At 38.3% G+C, this 16877-nt stretch overlaps 1 protein-coding gene across 2 annotated transcripts in view; it reads left to right on the top strand.

Moving 5' to 3' along the window:
* The window catches only part of LOC5572323 (influenza virus NS1A-binding protein), a 79378-nt gene that overhangs the window by 49555 nt on the left and 12946 nt on the right, over positions 1–16877 (top strand). Inside the window, exons 1-2 of one of the 2 annotated variants that reach the window (XM_021850460.1) lie at positions 6551–7100; positions 16193–16311. In XM_021850460.1, coding sequence (XP_021706152.1) covers positions 7061–7100; positions 16193–16311 — 159 coding nt within the window. In that variant the 5' untranslated portion in view covers positions 6551–7060. Of the gene's footprint in view, positions 1–6550; positions 7101–16192; positions 16312–16877 lie in introns of those variants that run through there. The other variant, XM_001653950.2, reaches the window with a different exon arrangement.

Here is a 16877-nt window from a genome sequence, read left to right as displayed (position 1 = left end):
GGCAAACTTCGTCTTGCCATCAAGTAGGCTGTTGAAAAACGCTATGGATCGTTCCATACAAAATGACAGTTCCGTTCACTCTCGTTTTTCCAACTTTCGCGGAAAATATCCTGAGAATTTTATACACACAAACACGTCGGAACCCTTGACGAACAACACGGAAAAAAGAATCATTCAAATCCGTTGAGCCGTTCGTAAGCCATTTCGTGACAAACAAACACATTTTTTTTTATTTATATGGATATTTACACAAACTACAGTCAACCCTCCATGAGTCGATATTGAAGGGACCATCGACTCATGGAAATATCGAGTCATGGAACAGCAATGCTATGGAAAGCCGTTTGAGGGGACCATCATAGTAACAATGAAATTAGATTTTTAATATGGTTCCATGAGTCGATATCAAGTAATGGAACATCGACTCATGGAGGTTTAACTGTAGGATTTTTTAATAATTTCGAAATGACTATCTCAGCAAAATCGGACACGTTATTCTTGAGGGCCGTTTGACATAGTTGAGTACTTTTCTTTCTCAAATCTATTAGAAATGAATCCAAATGTCATATCATTATGTGAAGCAATGGCTTCAAGATAGGCTGGAAATAGAAAATCATACGGTTCAAACTCAGTGCGTTCGAAGGACATTTATCTTCCGCAAAAAAGCTCGAAAAACGAAGTTTGCTAAGACCGCTCAACACATTTGGCTGAGTTCTACAAATATTAGAAAACGTAAATGTGTCAAACGTAAAGCTTAAGCCGTGTATGAATGCTGAGTTTGTTCCGCTTAATTGCATAGAGTCAAGCCTTCAAAGTTTGTACGGATAATATGCGGACACCCTTCATTTTGAAGTACAACAATCGTTTAAATTTACCGAGGCAAAAAATGAATTGTAATGTTACCTCATTTTAGAAGCGCACAAGTCTCGTCGCAAATATGATGTACATTTATATACTTTGAACGTATAAAATCAGTCTACGACTGCTGAAAATCGGGGTCTAATACTCGATAAGACCACTTCGAGAAGTTAACAAAAAAAAGTAAATGTTTGACCGAATTTGAACCCTGGTCTAGCGAATAAGAGTTACGTACAATACCTATCGGTCATCTCACCACACTGAGGGATGTGAGTTCAATATGATACAAGTTTTGCGATGCTACTTACTCGAAAAGGGTTTATAGGCATTTTCGTCGATCGGGTCCGATTACGTTTTGAGTGGAATGTTGTTGTAAAATTAATTTGGTCGAATTCACTTACGTCAGATTCTTGGTACACACGCAGCGAACTGGACTATCAAAATTCATACATTTTGCCTTATGAAAGGTGGAACGATTATTGCAATGCGAGCGCTTTATGTATCGTTCTACACGGATAAAAATCTGATCCGCACACCATGATTTACAAATCATGAAATTCATAAATTGATTAGGTCATAGTATCAGGATCACAAATCATGGTTTCTGGAGTCATAATCATGATTCCTCATAAGCGTAACATCCAGTGTGAAAACACTAAGCGGCGCACTTTGCTTCATCACATTCGTATCGATCACTCTTGATTCAAGATGACGAAGCGGTTGAATGGTAGAGTACGTGGCTCACAATCGGAAGGTTCTTGGCTCTCGAATCGCAATGTATGCTATTTTTTTTTTATTTTGTCGATCATAAACGGATGCGCGACTCAGCATTTTTGGAATTTGAATCATGATTCCGAGCAATCAGCTACAAAAACCTAACGCGTGTGTTGCGTTACGGCAATCTGACTCATGATATCATGAGTCCAAATCATGGTGTATTTTCATAAGACGAAAACACGCTGGAATCATGATATCATGAGTCATAATCTTGTTTTTGGATTCTGATTTCTACCCGTGTAGCATAACTTTACATCAAGGCGTCGATAGGCGCGTGGTATACGTACGGGCCTATCGATCGCAAGGTTCTTGGTTCGATTCCAGGTTGCCGCGTAAACAATTTTTATTTTCAAATTTTGGTTTCATAAGGCAAATTAATGAATTTCAACCCGATTCCTTGTGGCGAAATTTCATTTCTTATGTATTTCGATAGTCCATTTGCCTGAGTGCATAGCCAAATATTACGTCCGCTATTAAATATATTTTTGCTGTGTAATTAGAGTAGACACGGAGAACAAAATATAGTGCTCGTAATAGTATTTCAGATCAAATCAACTATATTCGTAGGTTGTTTCAAAGATAGCTATAAGTATTATGGATTTGACATTACATTGGCTTGATAATACTCTTCAACATTACCAACGTTTGATATCACCTTGCTGTCTTTGCGGTTTATGGACAAAAGGTCGAAAGACAAAACATTGAAAAAACAAAAGGTCGAAAGACAAAAGGTCGAAAGGACAAAAGGTCGAAAGTGATTTGCTTGGTGGGAAATTTTTCCTTCTTTAAAACAAGATTTTCGACCTTTTGTCCCTTATTTTTTTCTCTTCGACCTTTTGTCGCTTCGACCTTTTGTCCTTCGACCTTTTGTCATAGGTTCAACAAAACACAACGGAGAAAAATTCCATAATAAAAGAGTGAAATCACAACTCCGTGATGACTGTTTTGTTTGGACGGATTACTCAAGAGATCTTTTAAAGTGTGAGTGAGGGTTAGCATAGAAGCAAGAGTTGAAGAGTACCAGAAATTAACCTCGCATTTCGATGTACTCTCACTCGAACCGTTCGAGGGTCCGTGTTGTGAATTTCTGGTTCAATTTTTTACTCTTAGAAAAAACCTCGAAAACGCATCGCCGACGAGTTTCTGTCCAGCCCGGTTAAACTATAAAAATAAAGCTATCAAATTATTCCTGATAATTGTTAGATAGACAGCTATAGTTTTACAAACATCAAACGGCAAAATAACGACGCCGGGCATGTCCATCGGAAAAAAGAAGCGTTAATTAGATAGCCGTTGTTAGGCAACGTCCAGCGCTAAAATTGAAAATTTTCGAGCTCCTCTCCCTTCGTTACGCTTTTTGTATGACCATTATTATTTTTATTGACATTTATCTCGTTCTCCCTTAGCGAACTCTCTAACGGTGGCGCATTATACCCAAGTAACCACAAGCATTATATCATTGCATTAATTTGATCGAAAGTTAACATATTTTGCATTATGTAATAATGTTATCATGCATTTATTCAATAACTGTCCAGTAATGATCCATTTGATTAACATCATAAATGCTTTGTAGCATTATTTTAATTCAGCATTATGTTAAGCGTTTAGAGTGAATATAAAGCTATGCTGTCAAACAAGATTACGTAACTTCATTAAACGCACTCGAATCTGTAATAAATAAGTGCTCGATCGTCTTAGCACATTCGCACTCGCTCATTACATTTGTGGGATATGGAAGAAGAACAGTTTTTATAATGAAATGAATTTCTCCCATCTCGAACCCCCATTTCATGATATAAGGATAAATGTATTCATTCAGAACTATGTTGTATTTTATCTATGAGACTCTTTTATTCATATTTATTTATTTAGAACTTACATTACAGTACTAGCGTGTTTGGAACATATCTCAAAATGTCTCCATAGTAATTTCCATATAAACCTATATTGTCTTTGGGCCATCTTTAAATTACCACCTAGAAAGCTGAAAATTTCATAGAACACTAATTTTATGGTAGGGATGGTAAGGAACATATGGGAGGTTGGTTTCTCAAATATTTTTAAATAATGAACCGCCCTACTCTACACTTCCAAGCTCCTGCTCCACTTGGTCAAACCACCTAGCTCGTTGGTCAATGGTCAAACCACCTCCTCTTCGTCTTGTACCGGCCGCATTCGAGGTGAATACCAATTTTGCGGGATTGTTGTCCGGCATTCTCACAACGTGCCCCGCCCATCGTACCCTTCCAGCTTTGGCGACTTTCTGGATACTGGCTTCACCGTAGAGTTGCGCAAGCTCGTGGTTCATTCTTCTCCTCCACACGCCGTTCTCATATACTCCGCCAAAGATCGTCCTAAACACACGTCGTTCAAAAACTCGTAGTGCTTGCAGATCCTCTTCCAGCATTGTCCACGTCTCATGCCGGTAGAGGAGTACCGGTATTATCAGCGTCTTGCACATGAGTATGAGAATGGACATGTGCATAGATGACCGTACAATTCGTAGTTGCTACTCCGTGATTGACCAGAGCAATCGAAGTTGCCCAGGGATTTAATGAATGGGGCTTGGGATTAGCTTACCATTCCTCAATGTGCACAAATCGAGAGCTCAAATTTTAAAAGTCAATAACGGCGCCGGTCACGCCCTTACGGTCATTGGAGAAGGGGAGGAATGCTAGTTAGACAACCGTTGTTACTAGCGACTGAGTATACCTCTGCATTTCCACAGTTGTCATGGAAAGGATATTGGGTTAGTGGGATAAGGTAAAGATCTGGAGGTCATTAATGATTGGTGATGCGATCCATGATTTAATCACGCCTTACCGGATTCGCGATTGTACGCCGAACAAGTGTTCATCACTCGCCCACGCAAGAGCAAGCGACGCGATCATTAGATCAAACACTTTTAATGATCCGCGGCGCTTTTCCATTTCACTACGCGAACGACGCGCGACATGTTTGATCCTGTCCTCATCGCCCGCCCCCGCAGGAGCAAGCGTCAAGGTCGAAGGATCAAACAAAACTCTTTTACCTCATTAGGAAGATAGTGTAGCTTAACACAGAACATCTAGAAATAAGAAATGAATGTAGTGTTTTAAATCATACTAATAAGTCAATTTTGCTGATGTCTGGTAATCAATAAATTGGGAAACACTGCATTGCAAACCTGTCTGTTTGCATTGGTGCTTACCTTCCGTAATCACATGGGGTTGTTACGAACGAAGTTATTCGTCTATACATGTGCCTAAGTATACCTGTACCGCCACAGGTCCCAACACTGGAGAAACCCCCCACAAGCCCCCAAACCGTTTCCAATACAGTCATAGGCGATGTCGAACGAAACCCTACACTCTTAAAAAAATAGGAATTTACATGTGACCTAATTTAACCAGAACTTAAACATTTTGTGACGTAAACGCATTTCAAACGCATTTTTCTGTTCCTTTTGATTCACAATTCGCTGTAATAGAGAATTACGTCCAATAATCCTTCTTTTTCCAAAACATATAACGTTTCTGTCAATTTCCTAATTTTACACGCTGCATACTGTACAATATAAACGTTAGACGGAAATTTGTATTACATAAGCCGTAAATTTACATGATCTTCGACTTTGGTTTTGGCATCATGCAAATCATCGAGTTTGCTTTCAAACATGGCCGGTTGTGTAATTCGCGATTTCTTTCCTCAGTTTTTATTTTGCGAAATAACTGTGAAAACTGAAGAAAAATCAAAGTTTGGCTAAACAAATGAAATAAATTTGAAAAGTATTGTGAGAAGTTGTGTTTGCTTCAAGTAAGTGCGGTTTTGACCGAGTATTCCGTGTGTTTTTGGATGCAGTGATTTGTGAGCATGAAAAATGTTTGCTTTGTTTCGCGTTGGCTGATCGCTGTCAATTGGAATTGCTTTTTCATGTGGCATCGTAGAGTTTATAGGTCTAATCGGTCTGAAGGATCTAATATGAGATTGCCACTGTGTTAAGAAGGGTTCCGTGAAGTGATTCCAAAAGAAAGCCAGGTTTTAGTGATTGAAATCGATCATTATTTGTTGCATCTCGAAGGATCATCGCTCTATTATGTGTTGTGCGTTTGTTGCCCATCGGATATGCGTACATCGACAAAAGTAGCATAGAGGTAAGAGTTTTGATGTTATGAGAATATAAATGCCAAAGTACGCGAGCCTGTTAATGAATGCCTAAAATTTATGACACCAAGATTCGAACAAAATTACACGCCGTGATGTAAAAGTCAGTTGGACTGACTTTTACGTCCCGGCGTGTATTTTTTTTTGGTTTCTAGTGGTCATGTAATTTTAAGAACAGATGTAATATTATGTCAAAAGGTTCGCTTCTTTTATGTGCATCTAAAAACACTTAAATTTACCTGATCTTTTGGAAGAGTGTACATTTTCACTGTTTACAACAAAAATTTGCAAATCTCCTGTTGGGAGTGCTTGTTTATCGCGGAAGAGGGGGGGGGGCGTGCTCTTGACCTCCCTCGCGTCAAGCAGCAACATTTGTTGCAGAGGAAAATTAGTCGAGGAGAACGCATTGGGGGTGGAAAGCGAGATCACGTCACCATTCCCCTCCTACTCCAAACCGCGCGCGTGGAGCACATTTGCAGTATCATGACAGGACTGGTAGCGAGTCACTTTTTAGAAGCCAGTCACTAGAAAGTGATTTTTTGAAAGCATTTCAATTAAACTCACTTTTTTCGACTAGAAGCAACTATGAATCGATCATTTTTTTACATATTTTTACTTGAAGCTAAGCTCACCAAAATAACTATCTTTGGCACCACTTTACGCTACCAGTCCTGTTATCACATGGCATCACTGTTGTTGTTGGCTGCCGCCCGCCATCGACACAGACAGACAGACAAAGGGGTGGTTCAGGCAGCCTTAACGGGAACCGCCAAGAGTCAGTCGTCCAGTGGCGATCGTTGAGTGAGAATCGATTTTGGGATAGAGGTTCTTGGTGCACTGTTCCAAGGTGAAAGCGCTCAGAGGAATCGGTTATCCCGGACTACGAGTCAATGTCGAGTGCCAGTCGATATCGAGACGCGCTATGGAACGAAAGCGACAGCGACATATCCTAGTGGCAGTGGTTGAGTCCATATCATCCCTGATCAGGAGGACGCCTGAAAGGGTCGCCTAATATTACCCGGAAACGCCGGAATATTCCGCTGGACGGAGTGCCGTTTGCTGGCTGAAACCGAATTGTGATAGATCTTCCAAAGTGTTGTGGCTCGCACGTGGCTTGCAATAACAGTTGATATTCTCACCCGATGACGAAGCTTTAAGTGATAGTAATTGTAGAGTGTAATTTAGTGCAATTATATTTATTGAGTGTTTTATTGAACTTGTTTGACGTCAAACGTCGATGGTCTGTGATAATTAAAACAGTTGCAATATTCTAGTCAAGATGACGCGTAAACACGGGTACAACATATCATACGATAGCGGTAAGTGACTCACTGGTCATCGAGATTAAAATCTAGTTACGACAGGACAGTGCAGCTTTGATTCATGTGTGTGCTTCTGCTGTTGGCGACTGAGTCGCCATTGAGGTGGACGTATCGATGTTGCCACTTCCTAATGTCTAAAGTAAACTCTCTCGAAATTGTAATATTATCACTTCTATTCTTAACATCGAAGTCGAACTTTGGAAGAACTTTGTGAAATGGAATTTCTAATGGCCTGAATCAGTGGATTTTCATTGCAATGACTTGAAGGTATTCAAATTAGATTATCAATTAAGAACTACTTTTCTTTTCCTTACTTCTACATTTCGTTTATAGTTACGCAGACCCTGAGAAATTTTCTGGGTTGCTTGAGAAAAAGCGGTTAAGAAACACTATGTTGATGAATAAAAATACGCTTGAATTTTATAAGGAAAGGTTCAATGGTCATAATAATTCCGTCTTTTTCATATGTTAGTCTAAACTCTATATTTTCAATGTCTGAAGCAAAAATGTGAAACCATGAGAATCTACATATTTTTGGACTACTCGACCTTGGAGATGATCTTTCTAAAATGTATCTGAGGTTCTATGCGGAAACGGATGCACAGTCTAGAATCTAGTCTTTTTTTATAAAAGAGCTCTATATTTCTCTCTCTCTCTAATTCCATTTTTTTTCAGTTGAAAAAAAAAGTCATTTAATAGTGCCTATTTAAAATTCTGAATCCGTGGCTAATGGGTGAAATAAATTTTAATATTGAAGTGCACTTTATTTAATTTAAATTAATTTAAAATTCAAATTCCCAAGTTAAAATTTTAAACATAATGAATCAAACTAGCTAAGATATAGTTGGTATATACATCCAACATAGAAATTTAATCCAGGCCCAATAAGCCTGTCCCAATTTTAGAACCAAACGCTTAAGTTCAGTACAATAGAAATGTTTGTAAAAGCTTTTGGCTATAAAATGTATCATTATGTTGCAATCTGTTACTAAGTTCCATTTCAGGATCAATTTTTAGCTCAATACATCAAATTAACCTTTTTCTTGTCTAAGCATTCGTTTGAAAACCTAATTATCAACACTGCAATGAAGATAAATCATAAAAATAAAAAAAAAACAGTTGATGTACAGACTCATCATATGCCAATCCACATGGTAGAGGTATGCACCAGGTAGATAGCACTATCTCTGTACGATGATTCGTATCAGAAAGATAATGACCATATAAAACATCGATATTTGTTTGGGGAAGTGACCACATAGTCCTAATAAAACCGACGGAATTTTGATACAGTGAAGAGCTGCAAGACAATAAAGCTAGTCTAGAGATCCAGGTCTGATAGATGCAGGTGGTTAGACGGGGGTTGTAATACCAAGAAGAAAAATAAATTTCTTTTGAAAACATTTATTTCTGGTTATTGAAATTTCATTATACCCCCTTTGGTTTAAATTCAAGTTTTGTGTGTATTTTGTTTTCCGTGTCCCTTCCGATACGTCAGATGGGCACAACCCCAGTGTTAAAAATTTGAACCGATATGGCGTTTTTGTCTATCAAAAGTGTCAAGGTTCAAATTTGGACCCATTTTTAAAATGAAAGTTTGAATATGATAGAGCCGTTCTAAGACCGCGAAAAAAAAACAAGATTTTATCAAAGTGTTAGGACCCTATTTATTCCAATTCTGATAGATTAGCAGTCATGTGCTCAGCAAACTTGATTCGAAGCTCAAGCGCCATTGAATTTCTATATCACAAGATTTTGATAGATTGAAGATTTCGATGCAACAGAAAGATTGTTTTCGGCAAAGGGGATCAGGAGACTGTTAGTTACTGAAATGGTTAAAATGATTTTCCATTCATTAAATAGCTTTATCACATTTATTTAAGTACGAGATTTTCATTAGGTGCATACTAAGTTGGGTCTTCAGTCAAGATAATCAAAACCCAAAGGCTGTCCGGTAAACATCAGATTGATTCTGAAGAGCTACCAATTAGGTGGTAATATCGTCATCCGTCAATCTTGTGGCGAATGACTACTACAGTTAATTCTGTATAACTCTGTACCAAAGAGACTATCGAGTTAGAAAGATATCGAGTTATAGAACACAAAATCAGTGTAACTGTGGTGCAAAGCATTATCGATGTAATAATGAAAACCAGTTTTTATCCTTTTTTGGTTCATGAATAATGAAATTTGTAAACAAACCCAGTAAAAGTCAAAAACTATGAAATGTGTTCCGAATGCACGTTTATACATTGCGATGTTTTTTTTCTACGTTTTTGAGATGAATTTACGAAGTTCATACGCCACGTTTATATGCTGCCCTTATCAAACGTCTACTGCACTGTCTACCTGAAATGAGCAACACGCAGCGGTTTTCCAAGAGCAATAAAAAAGTAAATTGCATTTTGTGTTTGTAAACAATAATTAGCTGCTACAGCGAGTTCATATCAAATATTTCACCATCTTGTTATGGTATTTCGGCTAGCCGGCCCATATTTTTTCAAGAAAGACATCCTTATCATACAAAGATAAGCGAAGTCTTTCGGATGATATTGAAGGCAATGAGGCCACGTGAATCACGCCGCGTATGGTGTTGAAAAGTAGTTCAGGAACCGCACTAATCCGTCTCACGGGCAGTTTTGTTCGATCAAGCATTTACAGTTGAGAAACCCCACTCAAATCCATTCGAATGAACTGAATTTGACACTGAACTACTCGTAGGTTGTACACCATACGGCCGAGTGGTTAGAGTCCACGGCTACAAAGCAAAACCATGCTGAGTTCCATTCCCGGATCTTTTCATGATGGAAATTTCTTTGACTTCCCTGGGCATAAAGTATCATTGAACCTGCCATACGATTTACGAATGCAAAGGAAAGCTCTCAGTTAATAACTGTTGTGTGCCCATTGAACACTAATCTGAGAAGCATGCTTCGTCCCAGTGAGCACGTAATGCCATGAAGAATAAGAATTTGAGCTCGACACTTTCCAAACCAAATCTGGACGAAAAATTACATTCGTTTGCTGTCTTCCAGCAAAATACTCGTCGGTAGAAAATTTGGAAAAAAATGCCGATGTGAAAACATCGGCCCAAAATGCCAAAATATGGCAATTTTCATGAAAATTTCCATTTTCATAAATCGACCCGGCGGTTTTTTTTATAATGGGTCCAAATTTGAACCTTCACCCTTTTGATCATGTTTGACGTTCACTTAGTCGACAAAAATGCCACAGAGGTTTTACTTTTTAACACTGGGGTTGTTCCTGTACAACAATTCGGAAAAAAAAACACGGAAAACAAAATACATCCAAAACTTGAGTTTAAACAAAGGGATGTGAAAACATCTCAAACCGAAAAAATGTTTTTTGCACTTAAACTAAAGAAAATCATTTGAAAATTAAGTAAACAGCACCTATTTCTGCCCTAAACTTAAGCGTTTGGTACTAAAATTTGGACAAAACTTTAGAGCCCTGATGAGATTTTTTGAAGTTCATGTCCTTAATTTTTCCTATACTTATATCCATCGAGTAATTGCATTAAATGAAGTTCCAATTAGAACTGCGTGTTTGAAGATAACACAAATTCTTAATTAGTCCTCAATTATCACTAAACTGAAAGAGCACCTTGCATTCTAAGCCCTTAAGTATTGTCGTAAACAAAAAACGTGAACCAATATTGAAACAAACAGTTGGGAATCCTCCCACTAATGATTCTAGTGAGAGGTTATCATAGTGCGCGCACGACACATCTATCATTATCATCGTCAAGTGCCCAAGTGATACCAATAAAAGAGACACTAGCCTCTGCCTGCACGCTACTCTGAGCTGGGTTGGGAATTGCATGACGCAGCAGCAGACCTTGGAGCACGTGTATCAACGACTGTTGGACGACAACAACGGCAATTAGGTGGGTAACTAAACGGGTTCGCTTACTACTGCCACTTATCGACATGCAAGTCTCAGTACCTACGGTATAAAATCATTATCGACCAGTTTTTTTTTTGTAGTGAATAAAACTTGGAAGAAAGTCCAGCTAAAGTTATATGTAAACAGTACTGTTTTACAATGGTGAAAATACGTCTTTTAATGCAGAATTGCTACTGAAAAGGAATTGCTAAGAAAATTCTTATTCCTTGCAGAAAATTTCTACATCGATTCTCGTTTGAATTGACATTTATTTTTAACTGCGTACTGCGATCAGAAAAAAAGCGTCTTCTTGGGCTGTTGTTTAAAGAAATGTCCCATGCATCGAGATAGGCCAAGAAATGACTTGTCAGCAGCAAACCAGGCTTTTAAAAAAAAGCATAGTAGTCGGGCTCAGAATGAGTACCACTTCTAGTGCTAAAATCGGTTCCTTGATACTACAACAGGTACCGTAAAACGGGGTAACTTTGATAGTTTTTTCGAAGAAAACTTCAATATCTATGCATGCTGTTTCAAAGAATTACAATTTATATTTTTTAAAACAAGAACTGACATCCAAGCGATAGATTGCATTTGATAGATTGCCAAAAGATTGGTTCTGAATGGATATATTATTTTTCATATAATCGAAAGTCGGTTTTTTGTTTTGGGGTAACTTTGATAATGGAGTATAAATCGAACAAAATTGAATGAATTACGGAACATTTATAGGGCGTTGTATACCTCTAGGCGTTTAACGCTATATGTAAATTTCTGTCTTAGATTACAAAAATGGTCCAAGTTTGTAAAAATGGTTTTCGCTAAGAGATTTGAGACTGAATTCATGTTCTACTATAACTAGGCTGGCTGTCATGGATAAGTGACAAACTCATTATGACTCCATTAAATAGTGATCGTAGAACAGGTTGTTTGTAAGCGTTGCAAAAATTCTAAAATCTTGTAAATTTATAATATTTGCATATAAATCCTCAAATACACTTGATTCCAACGAAAAAAGCTTTGGCATGAAGTGTCATACTAATACTCTTTACGTTTGCATTCGTTTTTCTAATCTGATTGACAGAAACTTCGTTATTTCGTTTAATATGTTGTGGGTCTCGCACTATCAAAGCTACCCCGTTTTACGGTACCCAAGTTTGACAGATCGCAGTGCACTTTTCATGGTATTCTAGAATTTGGTCTGTTACTTCATGTGCCATAAAATCTAAAGCATCAACAAGGCACGCGAAGGTCTTTTTTTCGTCTTTGATGAAAAGGAAAGAGAATGAAAACCGAGATAACTTATTTTCCGATTTTTTGCATATGGACGATAGTGCCACTGTAGACCGCTTCAGCCTAGCGATGGTTTTAGTTGGTTTGGCCTAATAACCCTTTTAGTATTTCAAGCCATTCGGCCTATGTTGATCTAATCGCCCCTCAAAATCCTTCCAGTCCAGGCATTCGGCCTGATGACATTCAGATTAACGGCATTTCAATCTAACGGCTTTTGGCTTAATTGAATAGCATCGGTTTATTGCAGCTGTTAAATCAAAATTTACTCTTTATTCTTCTCTTCTCTTCTCTCTGGCGTTACGTCCGTTCTTATGAGCACTTCCACAGTTACTAACTGAGAGCTTCCTTTGCCAATTGACCATTTTTGCATTTGTATTTCGTGTGGCAGGAACGATGATACTCTATGCCCTTGGACTCGAGAAAATTTTCAACCCGGAAAGATCCTCGACCGGTGGGATTCGAACCCACGACCCTCAGCTTGGTCTTGCTGAATAGCTGCGCGTTTACCCAGACACATTGAGCATGGCTTTGCTTTGTAGCCGCGGACTCTAACCACTCGGCTAAGGAAGCCCATACAAACATCATTCCCTTTACATAGAAGATAGAAGATAGAAGAAAGAAGATAGAAAATAGAAGATAGAAAATAGTAGATAGTAGATAGTAGATAGAAGATAGAAGATAGAAGATAGAAGATAGAAGATAGAAGATAGAAGAACCTTTGTTTGTTTCATACATTATCGTCAAACTTTTGAGCGTAACTGTAAATCCAAACCCCACAGGCTTGCTCGATTTGGTTAATATTTTCACTGTAGTTTCTATAACACCGTTTATAAAGCTTTCTGTCTAATGGGAAGTATGCACTTCAACAGAAAAGTAATCGCCTATCTCAATGCGTGGAAAATTTCTTGCAAGAAATGCTCAAGAAAAGCACTTTTCTTTGATCGCAGTACGCTGTTGAGAAGAAATGTCAATTCAAATGGAGCTCACTGTAGACAATTTCTTGACCATTTCTTGAGCAGAAATTGTTTCTTTCCTTGAGCTGTACAGCATACCTAGCTTAAAATAGACTAGTTTCAATAACTCATACATGAGACGATATGTACATTTATAAGAGATAGATAATATCGACACGAAGACTAAAAAGGTGGCATTTCCATCACATAACCAAACGAGGAGTTTTCCATTTATTATCCGTCATCGTCAGCGGGAAATATTGACTAACAGATACACCTGATCAGCGACTCTTCAAGGGACAAGACACCAACGATAACGATTGATTAATTACAGATCAAGGTTCGTTGCTCAATAGATTGTAACTCGTTAGGCCACAACCACCATCTAGGGGGAGACAGTTTACTGACTTCCCGTCAGTGAGCGGCGATAATCGTTCAAATAATTATTACCAGCAAGTGTTGGCGTCGTTTGCGGGCGTGTTTCCAAAAAGCGAATTTTTCCATCCCAGAAGCAGGCACGCGCTTCCACAGATTTGTTATGATTTATACGCTTTCAGCTGTCGCTTCGACTGCCAACAAGAGATCACCATTTAATTGGAGACAACCAAACGAATCACTCGAAAATTGGCTGTTCAATTTCAAAGTTATAAAACATAGGCATCAGAGATTACATCGATTCGAAAAAGTATCACTATATGCTCTTAAATACAGAAAGTATGTTGATATTTTTTCAGCTATGTCAGTGCAAAACCAATTGAGTTTTGTTAATTCGAAAGTATGAGATAAATTCGCAACAATCATCAATGACGCGTATAAATTTTAATCACGGTCTATGTTCGTCTTATAAAGCTTATTTTTGTTCATATAAAATGATCCAATACTGTGAAATGTTGAAATACACGCTTTTTAAAATAAAATATTCTCCAAATTTGAATAAATTTCTAACCTATTATTAAACTCATCTGTTTATCTGTGACTGAAACCAGTACTATATCAAACAGCTGCCTGCCAAGCAATTACAAAATAAATCCAACGAGGAGACGGTACCTACTAGAAACCGTGCGACAGTGGAAAATATTTGTGAATGAATGTGAATTTTTGTCTTACGATTTATTCATTCTCCGGAAATAGATTCATTCAAACGGAACGGTCTGTGTTTCATGATCTGTTCTGCTCTCCCACAATAAATTACGTAACACGATATCAATGCTTGACCTATAACTTGGATGATGGAAGAAAATCATATTTGAATAATCATTCATAAGAACACTAAGCTCAATTGGGATGCAACGCTGAAAGAAGAAGACCGAAAAGTTACCACATGGTGTGGTCTTAATTTATATACCTTTTGTCTAATTTCAGTTTAAAACTTTATGCCTACATTTGTTATGTTAAGAAACGAAATTACGTCAATATCACGTGTACCTTTTTTGCTTCCTAGAACTAGCAAAATCGTTCACTGTCACGCTCGTGACAGTCGATTTAAAAGTCCCACCATGCTATCGATTAAACAGTTGAGTTTTCCCATTACCATCCGCGTTATTGCGCGTTGCTTTGGCGTTTGGAGTTGCAAATTTGTTATTTCCCCTCTAAAAATGATGAAAACGAAAATGATTAGGCCCAAGGACTTCCTTCGATTTAAATTCGTCTCGATTGTTCTAATCGTGGCTTCTTCCAGGATAACAACCATGCATTTCAAGGTGAACCGCCAAAATAAATCGCTTTATAGCGCAGCATAAACGTTAGGTGTTGGCAACCTGTTTCCCCGTGGCCCATTTTTCCCTTGCCAAGCTGAGAACCAGTTTTAGAAAGTTCCCCGGGGCCACACGCCTTTCGGTCTGTTTATCCGACAACTTCCGCATCGCTTGCAGTTGCCGGCCGGTTTCAGTAATAGCGGTTTTCAGATCGTGCTCCACGGAGCATTTGGTGCTCCGAAACAATTCTAAAATTTGTTTACTCGTATCTTTAAAAGGCACTTCCTATTCCACAGGAATTCAAAATAAAATTAGGAATATGTCAATACAGAAACCATATGCTGTTTGCTTTCATATTTCATAATGTTTGTCGAAAATCCAAATTAAACTCCATTTGAATGCCAAATCCATTTGAATGCCGAATCGATTTAGAATTTAGAATGTTATATCTTGCCTGTTCAAAAATAAAGTGTTTTAAAATGAAATCAGAATTTATAAATCAGCATTTTTTTTTCATTAGGTTTTATCTGCATTCATCAATTTCTCTTTATCGTTGCTCTAACATAAACCAGAAATATTACAGCACAGACAAACATACCTAACAGCTAGAATAATTATCAATTTAAAACATAGTCACGCGAACATTTACGCCCAAACCTAAAAATACTTCATTTGACCAAACGCGAACTAGATGGCGGTAGTAAGCAAACGTCAAACTCGAACAAAAGCGATTCAAGCGCCACGAGTGGCCCGTCGGCCAACTACTAAATATTAGAATTGGGCGCTATTCTACTACGCGATGAAAATAATTAGAGTGTTATGTCTGTTTGTCTGTGATTACAGATTCATCTAATTTAGCGAAGTTATTAGCGAAAGAGAGGATCGATGAAGAGAAATCGCTCAAGTCAGTTAGGCCCTATTGAAGTAACAGTGTAAAACTACGTAATTTACAAACAAAACTTACATTCCGATTTTCGTTTTCATTAGTATATCCATTTACACGCGTTGAAAATTTCAAAGCAACTGTCCATTGCTCCACGCAATAATTTAACTATGAAAAGTGCTCCATGAGCCAACACGTTTGAAACCCCCTAAGTCAACGATTAAGAACCGCGGTGCTGGTTGCAGTAGAACCAAAACGGAGCTCGCGTGTGCGTGTGATTATTTTTAGCGCCCAACCGCCAAAAAGTTCTGCAATCAGCAAGCAAACTAATCCCAACTTGTTTCTGCTTCTTTCTGTTTTCAGATGATGCCATGGAGAGCTGCGGCTATCTCAGGTTCACCGACGAAAGCATGAAGTCCAACTTCCTGCAAAGCTTGAGCACCATGCGTCGCCATCGGCTGTTCTGCGATGTAATACTTTTGGTAAGTAGCCCGTATTATGGTATTGCGAGGGAAATGGATTAGGTGCTTCTTTATCAGCGATCGGAGGGGAGAGGGTTGTAAATCCCATGAGATCAGTTTTTGGCTCGCACATGGGTTGTGTCATTCGAGCGTCCGGTTAGTTGGCCACCAGCCTGTTAAGCGTATGCACAAAATGAGTCACATGCTTCTCGGATGTTTTGGGTATCATGCATGCATGAAGCGTTGGTCGTTCACCTTCTTGAATTTCGTCTTATAGCGTGATTCGACCGGTTCGATGCAGAAAAGAGTAGCTTGACTTTAAACTAGTTTTTTAGTCGGCTGTTTGAACAGGTGGGACCATGGGATGAAAACGAAGGATAGACAGAAGCCTGTCGTACTATAACCAGGTTTTTAGGTAGATTGATGCATTATGCTTTTTAGTAAGGTTGGTGGCAGTAACCGATTGTCTCCAAATGGTTAAAAATCCTTCATTGAAGTTACAAATTTCGCACTTAGGGAAAACCATCAACACGTCACGCTTTTCGGGATAAAGGATGGCGTTGCATACTCAATTTTTGGAGTCTCCA

The sequence above is a fragment of the Aedes aegypti genome, chromosome 3, assembly GCF_002204515.2.
Source record: "Aedes aegypti strain LVP_AGWG chromosome 3, AaegL5.0 Primary Assembly, whole genome shotgun sequence".
NCBI classification, from domain to species: domain Eukaryota; kingdom Metazoa; phylum Arthropoda; class Insecta; order Diptera; family Culicidae; genus Aedes; species Aedes aegypti.
This window is presented reverse-complemented; position numbering and strand designations above follow the sequence as displayed.